At 45.0% G+C, this 23,148-nt stretch overlaps 1 protein-coding gene and 1 pseudogene across 4 annotated transcripts in view; one reads left to right on the top strand and one right to left on the bottom strand.

Annotated features, from left to right (window-relative positions):
- The window catches only part of Slc2a9 (solute carrier family 2 member 9), a 193,881-nt gene that overhangs the window by 42,126 nt on the left and 128,607 nt on the right, over nt 1-23,148 (top strand). For 3 of the 4 annotated variants that reach the window (XM_045133943.1, XM_045133941.1, XM_045133942.1), the window contains exons 3-4: nt 978-1,076; nt 20,114-20,274. In XM_045133943.1, the coding sequence (XP_044989878.1) occupies nt 978-1,076; nt 20,114-20,274 (260 nt within the window). The remainder of the gene's footprint in view (nt 1-977; nt 1,077-20,113; nt 20,275-23,148) is intronic. The other variant, XM_045133944.1, reaches the window with a different exon arrangement.
- On the bottom strand, nt 11,888-19,778 carry LOC105944870 (annotated as a pseudogene).

Below are 23,148 nucleotides of genomic sequence, written 5' to 3'. Positions count from 1 at the left end.
TCTAGCACTAGCCACATCTAGCACCCAGTGGCTCCTCAGCAGCAATACACTGAGCATCACAGTTTACCAGCAAGTAAGCTGAGCTCCAGAAAGCTCAGGTGTCCACAGCTGCAGGCTGGAGCCACCTGGTTCTGGAGCCCAGCAAGACAGGACTAAGGAAGTGGCTAGCAGGGACCAATGTCACCTTCCCAACAGTGAGTGCCTGATATTAGTCCCTAAACTGGACATTGTTTTTACTGCTGTGAACACTCATGGGGCTTTGTCAGGACCTCACACCAACAAAGCACATGCCTGTACACACAAATATGTTTGGCAGCCCCTCCGTCAGCCTGCACTCCTCTGGACAGTGTAGGATGCCAGCTGGTCGGCCTTTGTCAAGGACCCAGGTGCTTCTGCTGCATGCCCAGGTCCTGGCTGTGTCTATCTTGTCAGGGCAAGGGCAGATGCCTTGTTCTCAGCACAAGCCCTGCATTTCTGTGTGCAGATTCGTACTCTGAGGGGCTCGCTCTAGCCTGCAGGAGGATGCCTCAGCTCTGAAACCAGGTCCCTGCACCTGCATGTGGCTGTCGCCAGTCTCAGCCCCCCACCCCGGTGAAGAGTCAGGGGCCTGCAGTAATGAGGCTCCACACACCTCCCAGGCAGCACCAGACACACCTTTGTGCCCCCTCCCCCTAACCTGTGGTGGTGGATGGAACAGGGCAGGTTTGAAGGCAGGAGAGCACTTGGAATAATGCCTGGCAGTCTCTCAAGCAGCGCCAGCCAGCCGCTGCGGACCACCTAACCTAGCTTTGCCTTTTCTCTTGCCTGGATCAGACCCGCAGAAGCTGCACCAGAGGCTGAGCCGCAGGATTGCCTAGGGCATCCCTGCGGAAAGACCACTGCGCTACAGGACCTCAGGGCTGGAACCACACCTGCCTCTTGACACCCTCATTTTCATCAGCTGGCAAGGCCTCTGATGCTTTCTTCTCCTCTCCCAGGACTGGTCCTGCTCGCTCGTGGTGGCTTCTCTCGTGGGCGCTTTCGGCTCCTCGTTCCTCTATGGCTACAGCCTTTCCGTAGTGAACGCCCCCACTCCGGTGAGTGTGCGCGGGGCGCCAGGCAAAGGGCGCTGTGGCCACGCCCAGACCTCAAGGTCTCTGGCCGTGAGCAACCTCCACTCCATCCCCAGCAGAGGAGAAACAGTCCCTCCCCTGGGGGGACTTGGAGAAAACTGGAGGCAGTGTGTGGGGCACGGAGGGAGTGGGGGGGGGGTTCTCTGTAGCCGAGGGGTCCTGTGGAGGCTGAGAGGGGGTTGCGAAGGTCCCAGGGGTCAGATTCTGAGAGCTTAAATGCCAGCGCAGGAAATGAGAGGGCCATGATGCACCGCCTTGTACACTTTCACTTGTTCTTTTCTTCCCATTTTTTCTTTATTTTTAATTAGCATTCAAGGTAGCAGGTTTCCTTGTGCATTTTTATACATTCTTAGTTCCAGTTGACTTCTGGTCTCCCTGGCACCCCCATCCCCAGTTGTGCTCCCCTTGCCCCAATATTTCCCCTTCACTTTCATAACACATGCATTCTGTTCTCCCCGGCTATGCCATTCTTGGGCACACAAAGAACTGTGTCTACAGGCACAGAGATTCTGGGACATCCATGTTCATTGCCACTCTATTAATAGTCAATAGCTAGGCGATGGAACTGAGGAATGGATTATGAAGATGTGGTACATATACATAATGGGTACCTACTTAGATGGAAAGAAATAAGAAATTGTGAAAATTGCAGGCAAATGCATGGAACTGGACCATAGTTTTAACCTGTTTTGATTTTTTAATTGACAGCTTCGATAATTATAGACAACAAACCATTGTAATTTCCTCCCACCACTTTCTTATGATGGTTTTGTGTACATAGTGTCAGGCACTGCTAGGTCATGGACAGCCAAGTCATTTGGTATCTGGAAGAGTGCATTGTAAGCAGTCCTACCTTACCTTACCTTTAGCTCCTACATTCTTTCCACCACCTCTTCCGCAATGGACCCTGAGCCTTGGAAGGTGTGTAGAGATATTTCAGTGTTGAACATTCCTTTGTCAGTTCATCTCAGCACTATGGTACCTTCTGAGTCATCCTAAGGTCACCACCATCTGAAAAGAGAAGCTTCTCTAACCAAAAGTGAGAGTAACATTAATACATGAGTGTCAACATTAAGAGAAGTGCTTACCAGACACCAGAAGACATTACACCCTTAGGGATCATGACTTCCCCTGTCATAGGGTTTCAGTATCAAGCATGTATTCCTTCCCTTGGAATGGGCCTCCAGTCAAATTAGAGAATGAGTGGTTGGTTTTCCCCATAACAGACACACCACTATTGCACCTGTTGGCTCATTTGGCCTTGCTAACCAAATTTAAGGCTTGCAGTATCCATTGTTGTTTATCTCCACTTACGACTTCTCTCTCTCCCATAGAGCTGCATGCAACATAGCTTTCTGCAGCTTTCTGTCAACAGATCTACATGGAGGAGATTTTTCAGCTCAGCTCCAGTAGGACTTCTTAGTGACCTTGCAGCCCAAGCAGGTGGAGTCTTACCATATACTCCTAGTGGAAAACCAAGAGCCTTGACAATGGCCTATAATGTTTTGGGGCATCAGGGACCTCCCTGGCCAACAACTCACTGGAGGGCATCCCATTCCTGGTACTGAAAATTTTCTAGTAACAATTTATAGCTTCTTGGTGTGTCATTGTCCAAAAAAAAAAAAAGTGCATATGACTTATTCATACCCTCTTAGATTTTGATTAGCCCTTCCCCACCTTTCCTTTACTCAGTCTTTTCCCTTGACCTCACTTAGACCTTTCCACCCCCATTAATCTGTTCTTCTACTTACTTATATGCAATAACATCCTATTAAGTCCCCCCTCCCTCCTTTTCTATTCCCTTTATATCTCCTTTCTAGCTTACTGGCCTCTGCTACTGAGTTTATTCCAACTCACATAGAAGTCCAATCATTTGTAGCTAGTATCCACATATGAGAGAGAACATGCAATGTTTGGCTTTCTGGGCCTGGGTTACCTCCCTAAGTAAAATCCTTTCCAGATCCATCCATTTTCCTGCAAATTTCCTAATTTCATTTTTATTTACCACTGACTCCATTGTATAAATATGACACATCTTCATTATCCACTCATCACTTGAGGGACATCTAGGCTGGTTCCATTTCCTAAGTAATGTGAATAGAGCAGCAATAAAGATGATTAAGCAAGTATCTCTAAGGTTGTGAAACAAATCATTAGGATACATGCCTAGGACTAGTATAGCTGGGTCATATGGTAAAACTATATTTAGCTGTCTCAGGAACCTCCAACTGATTTCTCAATGGCTGTGCCAGGTTGCATTTCCAATAACAGTGTAGAAGGGTTCCTCTTTTTGTGCATCCTCACCAGCATTTGCTGTCATTTGTTTTCATGATGGTAGCCATTCTGACAAGGAATCTCAAAGTAGTTTTAATTTGTATTTTCCTGATGGCAAAGGATGTAGAACATTTTTTTTTTTTTAGATGTTTAGGTGCCATCTGTATTTTTTCTTTGAGAACTCTCTGTTTAGTTCCATAGCCCATTTTTTAATTGGGTTGTTTGGTTTCTTATTATTTAGTTTTTTGAGTTCTTTGTATATCCTGGATATTAATCCTCTGTCAGATGTATAGCTGGAAAAGATTTTCCCCAATTCTGTTGGTTGCCTCTTTGTTCTACTCACAGTGTCCTTTGCTGTACAAAATCTTTGTAATTTCATAAGATCCTAGAGGTTAATCTGTAGTTTTATTTCCTGAGCAACTGGGGTTATATTCAGAAAGTCTTTGCCAACACCAATATGTTGAAGGGGTTCCCCTACTTTTTCCTCTAGCAGTTTCATAGTTTCAAGTCTGATGCTAAGGTCTTTAATTTATTTGGACTTAATTCTTGTACATGGAGAGAGATAAGAATATATTTTCATCCTTCTACAGATACATATCCAGTTTTTCTAACACCATTTGTTGGAGAGGATCTCTTTTCTCCAATGAGTATGTTTGGCACTTTTATTGAAGATCAGGTGGACAGCTATCTGGATTTATATCTGGGTCCTCTGTTCTGTTCCATTGATCTACATGTCTGTTTTTGTGCCAGTACCAAGTTGTTTTTGTTACAATGGCTTTGTAATATAGGTTAAAATCAGGTATGGTGATAACCACCAACCTTATTTTTATTGCTCAAAATTGTTTTAGATATTTGAAGATTTTTATGCTTCCAAATGAATTTTAGGATTGATTTTTCTATTTCCATGAAGAATGCCATTGGAATTTTGATGGGGATTGCATTAAATTGGATATTGCTTTTGGTAAAATTGACATTTTCACAATATTGATTCCCTCAATTCATGAACATGGGGTGTCTTTCCATTTCCTAGTGTCTTCTGTAATTTCTGTCTTGAGTGTTTTAAAGTTTTCATTGTATAGATCCTTTACTTCCTTGGTTAGGTTTATTCCAAGGCACCTTATTTATTTATTTTTTTGATGCAAATGTGAAGGGGAGTGATTCTCTGATTTCATCCTCAGCATGTTTATTGTTAGCATATAAGAAGGCTACTGATTTTTGAGTGTTTAGTTTCTATCCTGCTACATTGCTATAAGTGTTTATCAGCTCCAACAGTTTGTTGGTTGAGTCTTTATGTATAGAATCATATCCTCTGCAAATAATAATTTGATCTATTCCTTTCCAATTTGTATCTCTTTAATGTGTATCTCTTGCCTTATTGCTATGGCTAAGACTTCCAGTACTATATTAAATAAAAGTGGGGTCAGTGGACACCCTTGTCTTGTTCCTGATTTTAGTGGAAAACCTTTAAGGTTTTCTCCATTTAGTATTATGTTTGTTGTAGGTTTGTCATAAATGACCTTTATTATGTTGAGATATGTTCCTTCTATTTCCAGTCTCTGTAGGACTTTTATCATGAAATGATGTTGGATTTTGTCAAATGCTTTTTCTGTATCTAATGAGTTGATCTTGTGATTTTTATCCTTCAGTCCATTTATATAATGTATTACATTTATTGATTTGCATATGTTGAACTATTCCTGTATATTTGGGATAAAGTCTACTTTGTCGGGGTGAATAATCTTTCTGATATATTCTTGTATTCTGTTTGCCAATATTTTGTTGAGATTTTTTGCATCTATGTTCATGAGGGAGATTGGTCTGTAATTGTTTTTTGTTGTTGTTGTTGTTGTTGTTCTATCGTTGTCTGGTTTTGGTGTCAGGGTGTAGCAGACAGCTTCAGATTTGCTGAGATAAATGTCCAGACCAGGCATGGTTATGGAGGAAGGGATATTTATTGAAGCTTACAGATCCTGGGGAAGTTTCATAATGTTAGAAGAAGCTGGCCTGCCTTCATAGGACAAAACATACACAGAAAGAAGCACAAGCCAAAAAGTTGAAAGCCACAAAGCACAGCACAGTTCAGGAACTACAGCCAGGAACACTTTGCATATCTTTAGATTGAAATCTCAAACCCACCACCATACCTTATGATCTGCCCAGTGACAGTGCCTCCAGTCAGGTGGCTGCATATGCAAAATACAAACTAATAAAACAGTGACTATATTGTGGGCCATCTATTCAAACTACCACACAGGGTGATCCTGACTTTGTAGAAGTTTGGTAGGACTCTTTTATTTTCTATTTTTTGGAAGATCTTGTTCTTTCCTGCTTCTCTGCCATGGTTGATAATAACTTATACACCTTCACTTTTCAGTAGAAAAGTATACTTTGCTGTGTTTCTGTTTATTTTCCTCCCTAGGCTGCTTTGGTATGGCTACTATGCTGCCATCTTACCCGGAAGTCCCATCTTTAAAATTTTTAATTCCACACAGAATCACTGCTTGCTGACCCATCCTGGTCCCATTTTCAGTCTAAAGGCAGTTCTAGGTGTTGTTAACCTGGCCTCTTGTTCTGAAGGTCATTCCTGAGGCCATTAGGTTTCTACCTGATTGGTACCTGGCAGAATAGAAGGGTACAAGAAGGGATGGAAGCAGATGACTCTTAGTCCCTCCTGCAAGTGGAGGCCAGCAAGAAAATCTAGGATTTGCAAAAGTTTGGGGAAATGCAGGCAGCTGCAGGTGATTGGAGCACTGGGCATGTTTGGGGAGGGGGAACGGAAAGGACACATAGAAGCCTAATTGGACAGCTCTGGAGGCTTTTGGTTTTTGTTTTGATTGAAGGCCCAGCATCCTTGTGTGCCACATGCAGGGGAGCTAGGAATGGTGGGTCTCTGAGCACTTCCCAGGAGCACTGGGGCCAGGCTTCATTGGTGTCAAGGTGCATCTGGCTTTTAAGAATTTTTCTTACTCTGACTTTTGGGGTTCTGTGTATGTTCACTTGAAGACTAGGTTCTGGTGCTAGAGACTGCTTGAGAATCAGGAGTCTTGATGGCTTTCCAGTGCTCCAAATGGCTCACACCAAAGATGGCCTTTATTTTGTCACTTGGCTGTCATTCCCAGGATGGAAATCAGACTTGTCTGGGAAGAGGACTGGGAATTGGGACTCTTGCTTAATCTGGAAATTCAGCAGGACATTTCACTAGAGGGTGGCACCTTGGGACTCTTGGCTTGTGGGGTGGAGAGGCACATGAGATGTGAACCTGCACACAAATGATGCCAGTTCAAGCAGTGACTGGGGAACATGGGGAGGAACAGTTAATTCAACAACTCTCAGTACAGTACCTATCACACATTGAATCCTGGGCATCAGGTGAAGGTGGCCTGCAGGAAGTAGCCTTTGAGCCCAGCACCACAGGGCTGGTAGGATGTCCACAGATGCCATAGGCGGTGGCAGGGGGCTGAAGTAGGTACGAAGCTTGGCTTTGTCAAGATGGTAGCATGTTGGTAACTGTTAGTGGAAGTGTGATGTGCCATTCCCCAGGGGAATGAGAAGATGGGATGGGAGAAGAGGTGGAAAAGCAGGGTGGAGTCAGCATAGGAGCTTGGATCTTCAGTTGAGGAGTAGGACTTTGGCCTGTGGGTACTAAGGAGCCATATAGGTCCAGAATATATGGGGGAAGACTTCAGAGATTTGGGCTTTGAATCTATAAATTTTGGAATGGGAGGGATACATTTCTGTCCAATGAAGTTACTTCTTTTCATCATGAGAAAGTAGGCTCAGGGTAGAAGCAACTTGTCCAGTAAGTAGAAGAAGGAAGCTCTGGGCTTCAGAACCAGGTCTGTCTGAACTCAACCTATTCCCTCACACCCTCTGCCATTAGCCCCCAAAACTCTACCCTTGTAGTGTGAACGCCTCCATTGGTAATATGTTAATGAGAATGTGAGAATATGTGCCAGTTAAACTTTGTTTTCTGAGAAATGTGGCAGGCCGGGCATTTTTGGCTAATCCCTAATCAGGTCCTAGGACAGTGGGGAGGTGTCAGTGGTCTCCATGTGTGATTAGACTCACAAAGGGCTAGCTGGACAGTTATTCCATGGGCTGTGTTCCGTGGCATCCAACTGGGGACAGAAATCTTCCTGCAGGTGTTTTTCCCCAAGATTTCTCTTTTTTGTCATAAATATTCATGTCTATCCAGGCCTCTGTCATTTCTGTACCCACTAACTAGCTCTGATAGTGGCACCTATCAGCTCTATTCTCTGTCTGCCTGTTTCTCATCTAGCCATCCAACTAGCTACATATCTATCACAGTCATTCTGATGCTCTAGTAAAAATCTGCAGAGTTCAAGGCATGCCAATCAAATGTCCTTGGTACTCATCTGGATATCCAGGCAATCATGCATGCAGGCTAAAAATGCTAATCCCTGGCAAATGGCCTCTGATATGTGTCATTTAAGCTTTCACCTTTTGGAGGGCTGGTGGAAGAATTGATGTGGTGGTGTCCTTTAGTACCTGTGGACATGCTCACCTCCATACCCAGACCCTCCTGAGAAGCCAGTGGGAGCTGGTTAGAGACCTTGCACCTGCAGTGGACTGTCTGAGATCCCAGTGCCACTCTGTGCAAGTGAGAGTGGGTTTCTATTATTGGCCAGGTGGAGCTGATACAGGATGGGAAGAGTGATGGTGTTGGGGTAGGACATGTGTCAAAGCCCGTCTTGCACATGGCTTGTCCAGAAAGTCTAAAGGAAGAGTCCTGAAGTGGTACTATAAAGGTCTGAGCCAGGGTAGACAATATAGTTGCCAAACTCCAGTCCAAAGAGGCCCAACAAAGACAAGGACCAAATCAAGGGGGCTGAGGCTCAAGAGAAGCCAGTTTGTGAGGATCAATTGGGATGTGATGGATTCTTGACCCATCATGTGTAAGGTTCCTATGCTGTTGGAGGACCCCCACACTGTACTAAACAGCTCAAGAGAACAGGAGGCCTAAGCAGAATGACCTCTGAGGTGGCCTCCAATTAGAGCCACCAAGAGTACTGGAGTCAAGATAAATGAAAGTGCTGGTAGGAGGCAGGGCAGTAGGAATTAGCAAGCAAACAGGGAACATGGAGGACAGGAGAACAGAAGGGAAGAAAGGGTGGGAGGGTCAGTTCAGAGCAGGTTTGAGGAGAGAGAGCAATGAGCCTATCTGTGCAGTCCCTGGCAGACAGACATAGAGTCCAAGAGGCCACAGACCACCCTGTCTTTCCCTGTCTCAGAGAGAAGCTGGTCACAGGCTTGTCATTACTTCTGATGCTAACCCATCTAGCCAGGCTTCACACTTCTAGTGTGACCCCACACTGTACTACAAGAGCATCCTCTAGGCAGCAGCTCCAAGTCAGGGACTCCCCAAACATCCACACTTCTGAACAGCAAATTTAAAGTCTAGCAGTGCTCACTGCCCCTTACAGTGTGACTCGTTTGCTAGAACAAGAAACTCAAGAAAGTTATGTTGATGATTTTAGTTTTATTAGAGAAAAAATAATGCAAATTAGAGTGTGCTAGAGGTGAGATATAGACCTGGGCTTGGGCAGGTTCCAGATGTGGAATTTCTGGAGTTAAGACTCACCACTCCCAAGACATCAACATCAATGTAATCCCTTATCACCAAGGATGCTGTCTACCCACAGGTGTAACCCCAAGCCCAGTGTTCAGTTTTACTGGGGCTTCTTTACGTGGGTGTGTACTAGCTACTTATTTGTGTGTGCATCGTATTGTGGTGTGATGTGTGTGCGCATATGCATGTGCAGAGGTAGTGTCCTGTGTATGCCTGCAACGGCCAGAGGAGAATGCCGGTGTCCCCCACCCCCGCCGCCAGTGCTCATCTGCCATGTTCCCTGTGCTGGATGGAATCTCTTATTGATTCTACAGCTTGCCTTTTTTGGCAAGCCCCAGTGCTTCTTCAGTCTCTGCTTCCCACAGGACTGAGGTTACAGTTGTGTGTGGCCAAGCCAATCTGTTCACATGGGGGAATCAAACTCAGACCATCTCAGACCCCTTCCAGTGACAGGAACTGCCACCATCTCTCTGCTGAGCCATTTCTCCAGGACCTTACTTTTCTTGATGGTGTGACCAAACACCTGACAAGAAATACTTTAGGGGAGGAGAGGTTTCTTTTGGCTTTCAGTTGAGAACACACAGTCCTTATGGAGGGGAAGCATGACAGCAGGGCAGCGAGGCAGCTGATGGCAGTGTGTTGGCATCCGGGAAGCAGAGTGCCAACAAGAAGTGAGGTTGGGCTTGACAGTTTCAAGACCTGCTCGTAGTGACAAGCTCTCTTCAGCAAGGCTCCACCTCCTAAAGACCCCACAACTTTCAAGAATGGCACCGTGAGTCTTTGGAAGTCACATTCAAACCTCCACAGTGAGGTTGACTGGATCCCATGCAGAAGGTTTCCCACAGATGTTGTCCTCACCTATTTCCTGGCAGTAGGTGATGCTGACAACACCTGAGGCAAAGCTTCTGCCAGCCTCTGCTATGATCATGCAAAACACACCTTATAATAGGAGAAAAAGATGATGACATCAAATGAAAAGAGAGACTAATGAAAAGAAGGAGGGGATATGATGGAGAGCAGTTATGAAGGGGAAAGCAGGCAAGAGGAGGGAAATGCCATGGTTTGTTGTCTGTAAGTATAGAACTTGTCAATATATATATATATATATATATATATATATATATATATATATATACACACACACATACACACACAGACACACAACTCTCCCTTCAAAAGGAACAGGAGATAGTTTATTCTGAAGCCAAATATGACTGACTATGGCCCAGGAACACAGATTCAGGTTACCCCAAATTCTGTGTTTCAATGTGGTAACAATTTCATTAACTTTTTATGGTAACAGAAAGTCTTATGTCAAAACCCCTCTTAAATCCATTGATGAAAACACCAAGTAACAGCGACAGCAAAGCATGGAAACCTGCTGTAGGAGGTGAGTGCTTCCTGATGACGCCCTTGCTTATTAGAGTGGTGGGAGCTAAGGGTCACTTTGTGCACTCCCAGTATTCACAGGGTGGTGGATAACACACAGAGGTAGGCAATAAGTGGCCTCTTTTAAAAATGCATATATCTTTTATTTACAAGGAGAGAGAGAGAGAAGAATGGGTGCACCAGGACTTGTAGCCACTGTAAACGAGCTCCAGATGCATGCACCACTTTGTGCATCTAGCTTTACATGGGTACTGGGGAATTGAACTGGGTTTGTTAGGCATTGCAGGCAAGTGCCTTAACTGCTGAGCCATCCCTCCAGCCCAATTAATGGCCTCTTAAAGGAGCACGGCCACTGGGATAACTGGCTGTGGACACTCCATCCTCTCCACCATCACTGAGGTTCTCATGTGTTAGGCCCAGCTTTTTTTCAGGAATTTAAGTTCAACACCACAAGTTTTGTCTTTTTGATGTGTGATAGCAAAACTTACCCTGAAGTTTCTCATTTGCTATGCATTATCAAGAGTCTTTGGGCCCACCTTGAGTGAGGACACTCCCGTCATTCGAGAAACTCCAGGATGAGAGGGCATCTGTCAAGAGTAAGGCAAAACCCCAGCCAACACTTTCCTAGACAGCTGCTTTTTTGTACATCATCATGTACATTTCGCCAGCATATATCACAAATGTGAAAACGTTCAAAGGTTTATTAAATGGATGACTGAATGAGAGAAGGAAGGAGTGAGGAAAGAAATAAGGACATAAGATTATGGGATCTAACTGACTTCCCTTGCTCCCAACCCATTTAAATCGAGATTTGGGGGGAGGGAGAACCAGCCAATTGTTTCACATTTATAATTAATGCTTCATCTTCCCTGTGTTTTCTGCCTTGGCCATGCCTGTCTTCCCCTAGGAGGAGACCTGGAATTTCTCCCCTAGTGGTAGCATTTAAGACTAGGATTGCAGTAGAGCAATTAATTTGATTGCTCATAAATTCTCTGGCAGAAATTATCTATTATTTTCCTCTCCCTGCTCCTCCCCCAGGGGCACAGGCACAAACAATAATTAAAAAGTAGTGTCAACATCGCTATCTATGTATGTAGAATAACCCTGCTAGCTGCAGATGTTTGAAGCTGATCAAAGAAAAGATTCAAATAAACCAACAGAAACCCAGTAGCAAATTCTGGGGATTTTGACCAGCCCAGATCAACTGTGTGGGCTTGGCGAACTATGCTGGGAGCCCAGGTCCACTCAGCTTGGCTGACAGCAGATACCTGTGCGTGGCCCAAGACCTGATCTGAAGGCAGCCCTTGGTATTGATGAGTTGCTTGTGTAAAGGACAAGGCCCTGGCTGGGCTGAAGGGGGCATGTGGAGTTCTGCATGTTGGTGGGAGAGGCTTACCACAGGAGGCTCTGGCATTTTCTCCTTGCAAGAAAGAGCTGGCAGTCACCCTGACTAAAACAGGCGTCTCCAAACCCGTCTCTTTCTCCACTGCTCTGTTCTTCCTGCCTCTTTCTTGTTTTCCTCTCATCCTGTTTTGGCAGTGATAAAAGCAGCAGGCTTCTATTAAGAAAGGAACACAGAGATTTAATACTAAAAATACTCACATGAATCACCGCCATGAGTCAAGTCTTATGCCTCTGTTTGCTTACTGACCGTGGAGGGCAGATATGGAAAGAATAACCACATTATACAAATGGGGTGGGGTGGGGTAGATTGAGTAGCTTCCCCAGGAGGCCTGCCTAAGGCCTGACCACAGATAAAGCCTGGGTGCCCCTTAGGCTGCTCAGAATGCTTCACTTAAATCTACTCTTCCCCAAGACCAACCACATGTATTTTTATGTCTTCTCTCTCTCTCTCTCTCTCTCTCTCTCTCTCTCTCTCTCTCTCTCTCTCTTTGTGTGTGTGTCTCACCTTTCTTCTCTCTTCTCCCATCCCCTCTCCTTCCTGCTTATGTTGTGAGCATCCTTGTTATGAGTGGGCTCCATTACAGGGTTTGTAGTACTATCTTCCTGCATCCTATGGCCAGCACACACTAACTTGGGCCTCTGCTATTGTTTCTTATTTGTCTCTAAAATGCTGCTGTATTGTTTAAACTGGGAGCTCCATGTCATGGTTTGCTGTGGTTTTGTTTGAGTCAGAGTTAGCAGAGTGGCTGATGGTAGAAGGATGGAGCCTGCTTGGCCTGGGTATGCTAGGTAGTGGATACGAGCCTGTCTGGTTCCAGCCCCGGGAGCGCTCAGCTTCTTCAAGCTGGAAAGGGCGCATCTTTGATTCAGTCTCTTGTTATTAAGCTCTTCTGGGCAAATACTTCCGTTGCTTAAAGGTAAAGGATCATGGTATCTTCATGACTCCAGAGCTGTGCTCACCGAGGTGGGGACAGTGTCTACCATCAGTGAGCTGGGACCATTGACCCCTTAGATGGAAAATGAGGAAACATGGGGACAGAGGGACTGCTAGTGTGAACAAACTCAGCCAAATAAATCTAGAAAACTCATGCTTTTTTTAAAAAAAGAAATTTTTTGTTTATTTTTATTTATTTATTTGAGAGCCACAGAGAGAGAGAAGGAGGGAGAGACAGAGAATAGGCATGCCAGGGCTTCTAGCCACTACAAATGAACTTCAGACATGTGCACCCCCTTGTGCATCTGGCTAACATGGGTCCTGGGGAATCGAGCCTCGAACCCGGGTCCTTAGGCTTCACAGGCAAGTGCTTAACCGCTAAGCCATCTCTCCAGCCCAAAAGTCATGCCTTTTGTCGGAGGGAAGGAAATGGATTTGCAAGTAATAGCTGCTGTATGCCAGCATTGTGCTAAGACCTGCCAGCAGTTCCTCAGCAAGCTCAGAGTCTTATTTCTGTTCTTAGACTGAGCCTGTACTAGATCTGAGGCCTAGGATATAGCTCTTGCCCTGAGGCTGTCTTTCAGTAGCCAGAAGCAGTTTCACTAGTAATGAAAACACTACCCATTCATTTCCACCAACATGAAGATTTGCAGGAAGTTGTGGGCAATGGGGGTGACCCCTTGTAGTAGGACATCTCTCGTAGCTCTCAACGTTGCCGAGCAGGAAGAAGGTTGGGACTCCATGAGTGTGGTGGATTATGCAGTGAGTACTTCTCTGCTCCATCCTGGGCCACACAGAAATGAAAATCAACTTTCTATTCCAGGGTCAGCTGGCAAGCACTTCAGAGGGCCTGTGGGGAGCTCTGGGAGGCTCTGAGGGTCCTGCTGCTACACTAATGCTGACCATCCTGTGCCCTTTTCCATAGCTTCAGTCTTTACACCAGAAGCATCTATGAAGACAAAACTTGCTCAGGAGTCCAGAAGGACAGGGCTGGTAACCTACCAGTCAGCCAGGCTACCCTAGGAGACACACGGCCAGGAGGACTTCCCCTCCCTCCAGGCTGATGAGCAAGGCAAGGCTGGGTATTTCCTGATCTGGATCCCTAACTACCCCAGGTTGACAGTTCTCTAGGAAGACCCATGGAAGACTCACCAGCCAGCCAGGGCATAGAGCCATCCTAATGGCTATGACTGATCACAGTGAAGGGACAAAGGGCAGATGGGCAGAAGGAAAAGTGCATAGGGTAAAGTCCAAAAACCAGGCTGAGCTTCCAGAGTGTTCTACCAGTAGTCATTCAGGATGTACTTCCTCCCCACAATGTTTCATGACAACTCATGTGAGAGTTGTCTACAAATTGCCTCACAGAGAGCCTGAGCTTTCATCACACTGGTCACCTGGCCCTTCAGCCTGGCATCTAAGAAATCTCAGACTACAGAAGGAAAGTAGGGGTTAACTTCAGGGAACATGACCACACTGTCACATAGGCAGGCATAGTGAGCCACTCTTGTCAGTTTTGGGTATGGTGGCAGCCCCCACCCCCAAGACTCAAGTCCCAAGATGCCAGCCCAGGCCAGCTTTGCAGAAGGCCTTCCTGCTAAGTGACCTCTTGTCTGCACACAGGCCCTTATATGCCAAACCAGGTGATGGCATGTGGCCCTGTTGAATTGTGGCCTGTTGTCAGAGGGCCTGGGCTGGCAATGGGAACCTTGATAAGGACTTGTGTACCAGCTTCCTTACCATACCACGTATTTGCTACTGCTGTCTTTACCAGACCCCCCCTCCCCCACCAGGTGCTGTGGGCATGCCTGGCTCGATGATAAGACATATGTGTCTTCTTGGCCACTCACAACATTCCATTTGTGTGCATTTTTATGGAACCCTGGAGAATCACTGTAGAATGTATGCTGTATGCCAGGGACTTTGTGACGCAGCAGGGAACATCTGCACAAACCAGGCTACAAGGTAATTTGCCTCCCATTGTCTGGCAATTTCGTGTCACTCATTGGAGGATGGAACTGCAGAGATCAGTCAGCTGCCACAAACATGGTCCTTAAGCTCTTAGGCTGGGAGATAATGGTGAATTATTTATAGTCTCTTGAACCTGAGAACTAAATGTTTCTAAGCACTTATTTTAAGAATTTAGAAATAATGCTATTGATTCCCTGTATAACTTCAAGGACCGAGAGCTGGGTTTTTATTCTCACAGTAACTCCTTGAGGCAGGCAGTGATTTCACAGATGCAGGGCCTGAAGCCCAGAGAGGTTCACTAACTCACTCAGTCACTCAGCAGAGAAGTGGCAGAGGTGTGAATAGAACAGGGCAGAGGACAAGATCTCTAACCCGGCGAACACTACTCTGCAAGGAGCCCTTTGTCAAATCAGCCATGCTGAAGGTCACAGAAGGACTCAGAGCTGGTAGCAAGCTGTGGAGCCAGGGCTATCAGACCTTCATTCAATTTCCTGTCCTTGAACCATGTGGCCTCTTATTCATTTTTTGCAGTTTAGACTCTAGTTAGTGCTAATCATAATATAAATGCTCCTTGATGGAGTCAGTAAATAGTTCACCATAAATAGTAAGGATCTATTTATAATCTTACTGTAGTGGGCCTTGTCCTCAGACTCAGGAGGGTCTTAGAGAGAGATGACTTGTCTGGGCTCAGATGCTGGCTCAGGAGTAGGGGTGAGAGAGCTGATTTGGACAGGCAGGCTCAGATGCTGAAGCATACAGTCACTCTTGGAGCCCTCTCTCCTGAAGGGCACACGAAAAGCCAGTTTTAACCAGCTCCTGCCTCATTATCCAAGCTTATTCCTGATGCTGGACCGCCCTTTACCCCGCCCCCCACTGGGCTCTATGCAGCTCTTCTATGTAACATGGGATCTCCAACTTCTTTACTTTGGGCATTTTTCCCTTTTGTCCACAGTCATCTAGCCGCAGCCTGGCCTACCTGCCTTCTGGCATACTTGATCCACATCATGTGGCTGGATTCCCATCTCAGGATCCTGTGACCACAGTGCATCTGCCCTACATTATCTCCGTACACACTCAGCTGATGTCTCCAACTGTGTGTAGAAGAAAGATGGAGACTTGGCCCCATAGGTAGTGAAGCAGAAGAGCAGAGACAAACAGAAAGACAGATAGGAAGGGTCTCCTGGATACAGGCCCAGTGAGAAAGTAAAGTTTGGAAGCTAGGAGGAATATGGTCCAGTGTGAGCCTAGAGATTGGTTGTCATAGTGGTTTGAAAACTTTGTTTGATTGTAGAATACTTGCTTCAAATGGAATATGACCCCGTCTCACAGAGTATAAAAAGAAGTTGTTTATAAAGGCCCATGTTCCAGGCCTGTTTGCAATTTATGATGTGACCTAAATCTTGTCCTTTAAGCCTCAGATCATAGTGTGATAGTCATGACATGGCCTTGAAGTCAGGTTATGTTTCAGTGAATCAGCTGCTATGACATGTAAGCCCTACGTTGTAGTAGCTTAACACAGGGAATGCTATCTTCTCCTTCATGTCAACATCAGAGGCAAGTAAGAAGGGACTCTGCTCCAGGAACTCTCATGAACCTGCCCTCCATTACTGGGTTTTGGAGCCCTCTGCTGGTTCTTCAGGGAATGGCCAGCTGACAGGGAAAGGGTGTGATGAAGATGGGAAAATGACGCAGGTCATTTCTGCCTGTGGTTAAGATGTGGGCCTGAGCCTACTGCCTGTGCTTCTTTCCCAGCTTGGCAAAACCATTGGAGTGAGCTTTATGAGTCCTTCATGGTTCTATGTTTCCAGTTTCTCATCTGCCCAGAAGAGAGTCCAGAAAATAGTATCCCTTTCATAAGGTTGTGGGCAGGAAGGGTTGTGGGTGGGGAAAATATCCAATCCTTATACTAGTATGTGGCATTTTACAAATAAGATGGATGAGCACACTTGTCTCATTATTTGTTACTTTTCTGTAGGTGTTTCTGACATACAGCAGAACTTCAATTTAAAACACAAACATGCTGGCAGTGGTGGCACACACCTTTAATCCCAGCACTTTCTGAGCCTGGGTTACTTCCCTTAGTATAATCTTTACCAGATCCATCCATTTACTTGAAAGTTTCATAATTTTATTTTTACTTGCAGCTGAATAAAACCCCATTGTGCAAATATACCATCTCTTTAATATCTATTCATCAGCTGAAAGTCATCTAGGCTGGTTCCATTTCCTAGCTATCGTGAAGAGAGTGGCAGTAAATGTGGATGAGCAAGCATCTCAGTAGTGTATGTGGTAGTTTGGATGTATGGCCCCATAGGCACAGGCATTGCTTTACCCCTAGCAGGCAGATTCCTGCTGAAGAACCCTGGAGTGTTTGAAGGAAGATCTTAAGTCCAGTCCTACTAGGTGCAGAGCAGTTGGAGTTCTGGCCTTTTTATGGTGCTAGCTGTTGGTTGTGTATCTCTGCTTGGATCTATGAAAGGAGCCAATTCCTTCACAAATTGATGGTGTTCCCTTGGACTCTGTAAGCACCTGAAATAAACCCTTTTCTCTCATAAACTGTGTCTGGTCAGATGTTTGTCCCAGCAAGGTAAAGCTGATTGCCACAGGAGTGGTATAGGTGGGTCATGTGGTAAACCTATTCTTGGTCGTAAGGATATTCATCATGCTGTCTCAGGAACCTCCACACTGACTCCCACAATGGCTATGCCAGTTTATGGTCCCATAGCCAATGGAGAAGGTTCCTCTTTCCCTGCAACCTTCCCAGTATTTGTTGCCATTTGATTCCTGGATAATAGCCATTCTGACAGGAGTAAGATTTAATCTCAAAGTAGTATTTTTTTTTTAATGCCGTGATATGTTTTCTTAGAGTAAAAGGTTAACAAAAAGTAGCTTTTATTTACAGAATTCAATATACATGGGGACAGTCTACCCACTTGGACCCATTATCCTTGTTTACTTATTTTCACATATTCAATTTATATACAAAAGTTTCACATTCATAAAAATCTCAAACTCATAAATGATAACAACTTTTCTTTCAAATACCCTCATTAAATATATAGGGAGTTTCAAAAACATACATTTTCAAGTGGTTTAATCTTGAAGCGTAGTCCAATAAGACTGAAAACTAAACATTACAATTCCTGTACCAAATAACAAAATACTCAGAGTCCCTCAGGATCCTTCGACTGATTTACATCAATAAGAGAGCTATTATTTTTTTTTCTTTATGTATGGCCTTGCTATAGCCCAGGGTGACCTAGAATTCACTATGTAGTCTCAGGATGGCCTTGAACTCATGGTGATCCACCTACCTCTGCCTTCCAAGCCTATTTTTGATGCACTAAAAGAAATGTGTTCATCTCTGCAATTTCAAGCTCCTGCAGGCCAAGGCCAGCCCTGTCAGGAGGCAGCCACAAAGTGTCATATTCTTTTGTGATTTTACTGTCATCAATAATTCTATTCAGTTCTTCCATTACACTCTTGTGGACACACGCCTCTTTTCTGGTCATGATGTCATTTTTATAATTGTTGTTGGCATACCTAAGCTTTCCATCATGTGGGAACTCAAACTCCATAAACCCGTGTTGGAATTTGCCCTTATGCCCCGTGTAGTAGCACAGGTAGAAATCAGTAGCTTTTTGGCCAGCAGGGATCCCAGAAAAAAAAAAAAAAAATAGCCGAGCTAACACACTTCATGGTGCCACCCAGTGATGTTGGGGTGGGGGTCAAAATAGTTTTAATTTTTCTGATGGCTAAAGATGTAGAATATATTTTTATATATTTATTGGCCATTTGTATTTTTTATTTTGAGAACTCTATTCAACTCGGTAGCCCATTTGTTGATTGGGTCATTTGATTATTTTTTTAGTTTTTTGAGTTCTTTGTGTGTCATAGATATTAATCCTCAGATGTATAGCTGGCAGAGACTCTCTCCCATTCTATAGGCCTCCTCTTTGCTCTATTCTTTGTCATACAACAGCCTTTTAATTTCATGCCTCAATGGTTGACTAATTGTCTTACTCACTGAGCAACTGGGGTTCTATTCAGAAAGTCCTTACCTATGCCTATATATTGAAGTGTTTCCTCTATTCTTTCCTCTGGCAGTGTCAGAGTTTCAGATGTGATGGGTGTTAAGGTTTTTGACCCATTTGGACTTGATTCTTATGCATAGAGAGAGATAAGGATTTATTTTCATCCTTCTACATGTAGATATACATCTAGATATAGATATTCTACATGTACATACAGATGTTCCTAGCACCATTTGTTAAGATACTGTCTTTTCTCCAATAAGTACTCTTTTTTTGACATTTTGGTCAAAAATCTGATGTCTTGTGTTTATATCTGGGTCCTCTATTGTGTTCCACTGGTTTACATGTATGTTTTTGTGCCAGTACAATGCTGTTTTTGTTATTATGGCTCTGCATAGAGCAAAGCCCAAGCTTTTTCTATACACTGGCTCCCCTGAGGTGTGCAGTACCATGTTGGTAGCAATGCACAACTGTTAGTGTTTTGGCAGCTTAGTCTTTGTTGTACATTAGAATTGCCCAGTCCCTGTCCCAAAGCCAAAGGCAGTGATGAGGCCTGACTGGGTGAAATGATGAATCTCATTTGACTTTCATTTGCATGTCACTGTGAGGGTATGGAATGCCTTGCCTGGGCCTTGTTGCTCACTTGCATTTTGTTCAGGGTCTGTTAAGACCTCTTGCACAATTACAACTGTATTATCATGCTAGAGTTCTTATGTACTGTGGGTGCATTTCCTTTGTATTTGTGTCTATCACAAATATGTCAACTCATTCTATGGTTTTCCTTCACATTTTGAGTGTATCTTGTGAAGAACAAAATATTTTAATATTGGTTGGGTGTGGTGGTGCACATCTTTAATCCCAGCACTCAGGAGGCAGAGGCAGGAGGATCACTGTGAGTTTGAGATCAGCCTGGGACTATATAGAGTATTTTTCAGGTCAGCCTGGGCTAGAGTGAGAAGCAAAGAAAACAAACCAAAAAAGACTGTATTTCCAACATTTCTTTTTCTTTTGTGGTTAACATTTTTTATGTTATGTGTCTTTGCTTAAAGCAGCATACTTCTGCTGTTAGACATGTGGACCTTTAACATACTTCTAAGGTATGCTACTATGTAAGACAGTAATAGAAAACCAGCTATAATGGTTGTCATAGGCTTCTGGCCAGATCTGAGTTTGATTCCCAGTTAAACACCTACCAAATAAGCCATGCCATCTCTCCAAGCTTCAGTATAAAACAGGAAACATTCCCAGAACTTGTAAGAAGGGTTCAATGAGCTAAAGCTTGGAGTTTAGCAAAGTGCCAGCTCATCTGAAGCAAGCACTCTGTGCAGATTCTGTGTTTGATATCAGGGCTTGCTTCAAGTATCAGGATGTAACAGAGGGGAATAATATAGTTTGTTATTGTTTCCAGTATATCAAGGCCTTTTACAATGAAACATGGAAAAGAAGGCATGGCCATCCAATACACTCAGATACGCTGACTCTGCTGTGGTCTGTGACCGTGTCCATATTTGCCATTGGAGGACTAGTGGGGACACTGATGGTGAAGATGATTGGAAAGTTTCTTGGGAGGTCAGTATGTTTGTTTTTTTCCCCTCCTGGTTTTTAGAAAACCTCTACAATGATCATAATATGCTTGTGTTAAAGTCATGGTCCCAGCTGTCAACAAGTAGCCTGGGTTATGCTTGGAGAAGCTCACTGGAGAGATTGGAATGCCCAAAGAGGAAGGAGAAGAAATGGGTTACCAGTACCCAGGAAGGAATAGAGTACCAGTGCCCATGGGGAATGGGAGCCTTTGAGATGCTGCAATGAGCACAGCTGAACTTGTGGTGGGGCGGACTGTGTTGGTCCCAGATGTGGGGAGTAAGGAAGGTATGCTGTAACCCTCTGCCTTCTCACCCTTTAGTCTCTGGCAGATGCTTCACTGCCAAGAGCCAGGGTACCTGACTGATGCCAAACAGGAGGGCAGAGCCAAACAGGGAGGGGAATGTGTGAGTCCTATGTGGGGTGAAGGGAAACCACCCTGCCCAGAGCCTCCAGGTTATTTTATAGAAGCACAGAGACATCTGCTCATTGAGAAACCCAATTAGCTGGGCGTGGTGGTGCATGCCTTCAACCCCAGCACTCAGGAGGCAGAGGTAGGAGGATCACCATGAGTTCGAGGCCACCCTGAGGCTCCATAGTGAATTCCAGGTCAGCCTGGGCTAGAGTGAGACCCTACCTCAAACCCCCCCCCCCACCAAAAAAAAAAAAAAAGAAACCCAATTATGGGCAGGAGAGATGGTTCATTGGAAAAGAGCTTGTTTGTGCAAGCAGGACCTGAGTTTGGGTCTCCAGCACTCATGTAAAATGCCAGGTATGGTCTGTGTGCCTGTGATGACAGCTCTGGGGAGGCAGAGACAAGTGCTCTCTGGGGCTTACTGGATCAGCTAGCCAAATCTGTGAGCTCCAGGTGTAGTGAGAAACCTTGTCTCAAAGAACGAGGTAGACAGTCACTAATCAAGACCCTTGATATCGACCCCTGACCTCCACATGCATGCGCACATGTACTTCATAGATATGAGTGTGCACACACATGAACACACATGCACTCATACTGCACAACATACATATGCAAAAAAGGAAGAAAAGAATCTGCTGCTTAGAGTTCCTCCCACTATATTCCTGACAGACGTTTAGGTCATTCACATTGTTCCCAATGCAAATGAGGCTGAGTGAGATCAGAATTCCAAGTTTAAATTCCTACCACAGCCTCTCCAGGCAGTAGCTCTTCACTCAGTAAGCCTCATTCCTTGCTTAATTGTGACATGAAGTCTCCTTTAAGAGCACATTGGTTTATCAATAAGGTCTCCCCTAACACTGTCTTCTTTTCTCCTGGTTACTGAGGTATGTGTAGAAAGACTAGAGTCTGAGGCTTTCATATCTAAACTTGAATCATGAGTCTTCAGCCTACCAGATGGATGGTCACGGCCAGTCACCTTATTTATTTGAACCCTGGTATCCTCATCTGTAAAATGGGATGATAGTTACTACCTGCAGAGAAGTGCTCAAGAAACTGAACGAAGGGGATGACAGTAGTAGCAGCTCAATAAATAGAGGCTATGTTACTCATCATCGTCTGAGTCTCCACCTTGGCTTCCACACCCAGTAAGTGTTCAAGGAATCTCCATGCTGCACGCTTGACATGCACTAGAGAGACCGTGGAGTTGCAGACACTCCCCTAAGAAGGCTCCTAGCACCCCTTCCCACTCTGCCTCATGTTCCCAGTAAGTAGTACACTAGAATGACGAACTTTCTAGAATGTCATCTGAAAGTGTTCCTCTTACGATCTCACTGCTGGGACAAAATACCTGACCAGAAGCAACCTATGTAAGGGAACAATCTTAATTTGGCTTGCGGTTTGGGAGGGTAGAGTCATTATAGTGAGAAAGAATGGCAGGAGCATCTTACCTTGTAACTCAGCAAACACAGCAAGGAACAGCAGGTGGGTACAAAGTCGGCCCCCAGGGACACACTCCTTCCAGCAAGACTCTATCTCCTAAAGGTTCTGCAACCTTCCCCAATACTGCTACTTTTTCTGGGGACCAGCAAGCATACATGTAGTGCTCATGGAAGTCTGTGGCACCCAGAGAACATCTTCCTGGTCCCCAAGGCCAGGTCCAGAGCAGGAACTAATAAAAACTCAGTCCCAAAGCAGGCCATGGTGGCACACACCTTTAACCCCAGCAGTCAGGAGGCAGAGGTAGGTGGATCGCCATGAGTTCAAGGCCACCCTGAGACTACATAGTGAATTCTAGGTCAGCCTTGGCTAGAGTGAGACCCTACCTTGAAAAAACAAGATCAAAAACAAAAACAAAACAACAAAAAACCCCTCAGTCCCAGGTACATATGTAAGTCTCTTGCCTACTAGAATGAGAGGTGCTGTTTTCTGAGATCCTTCACAGTCCCAGGCACACAAATTCACTTCCCTCTTGTCTAATTGCTGTGCTCTGATGGGTTTGTGGATGGGGGCAGGACATAAGGAAGCTCAGGATGGCTAGGCAAGCTCAGCAAGCTCACATGTGGCCGTCTCATGCTGGAAGGAGCACATCATGGCCTCAGCACTGCCGTCTTCAGGGCCACGAAGCTCTTGGGTAAGGTCCTGCAGGCAGTGCTACAGTAAGCCCGTGACTATTGGATAGCATGTATGTGAGTGGGTGGACAACGAGAGTGACAACTGGCCAGAGCCTTGAGGTGTTATCACTAAGCCTGTGCCCCAAGCCAGACTTTGTCCACTGTCTTCCTGCTATCCAAGCTAGATAGAGTCACCCTGTTTCAGGCTCTGTGGAATAGAATGTCTACTGTCCTTATACCTGTGCACTCCTGCGCCAAGACTGCCCCTTAAAGAGGCTCTGAACTCAAGCAGATAGAATTGTTGGGGAATCACTGGGTTTGGGGTCAGGATAG

The sequence above is a fragment of the Jaculus jaculus genome, chromosome 14, assembly GCF_020740685.1.
Source record: "Jaculus jaculus isolate mJacJac1 chromosome 14, mJacJac1.mat.Y.cur, whole genome shotgun sequence".
Lineage (NCBI taxonomy): Eukaryota > Metazoa > Chordata > Mammalia > Rodentia > Dipodidae > Jaculus > Jaculus jaculus.
Note: the sequence above shows the minus strand (reverse complement) of the source record. Positions and strands in the feature narration are given on the sequence as shown.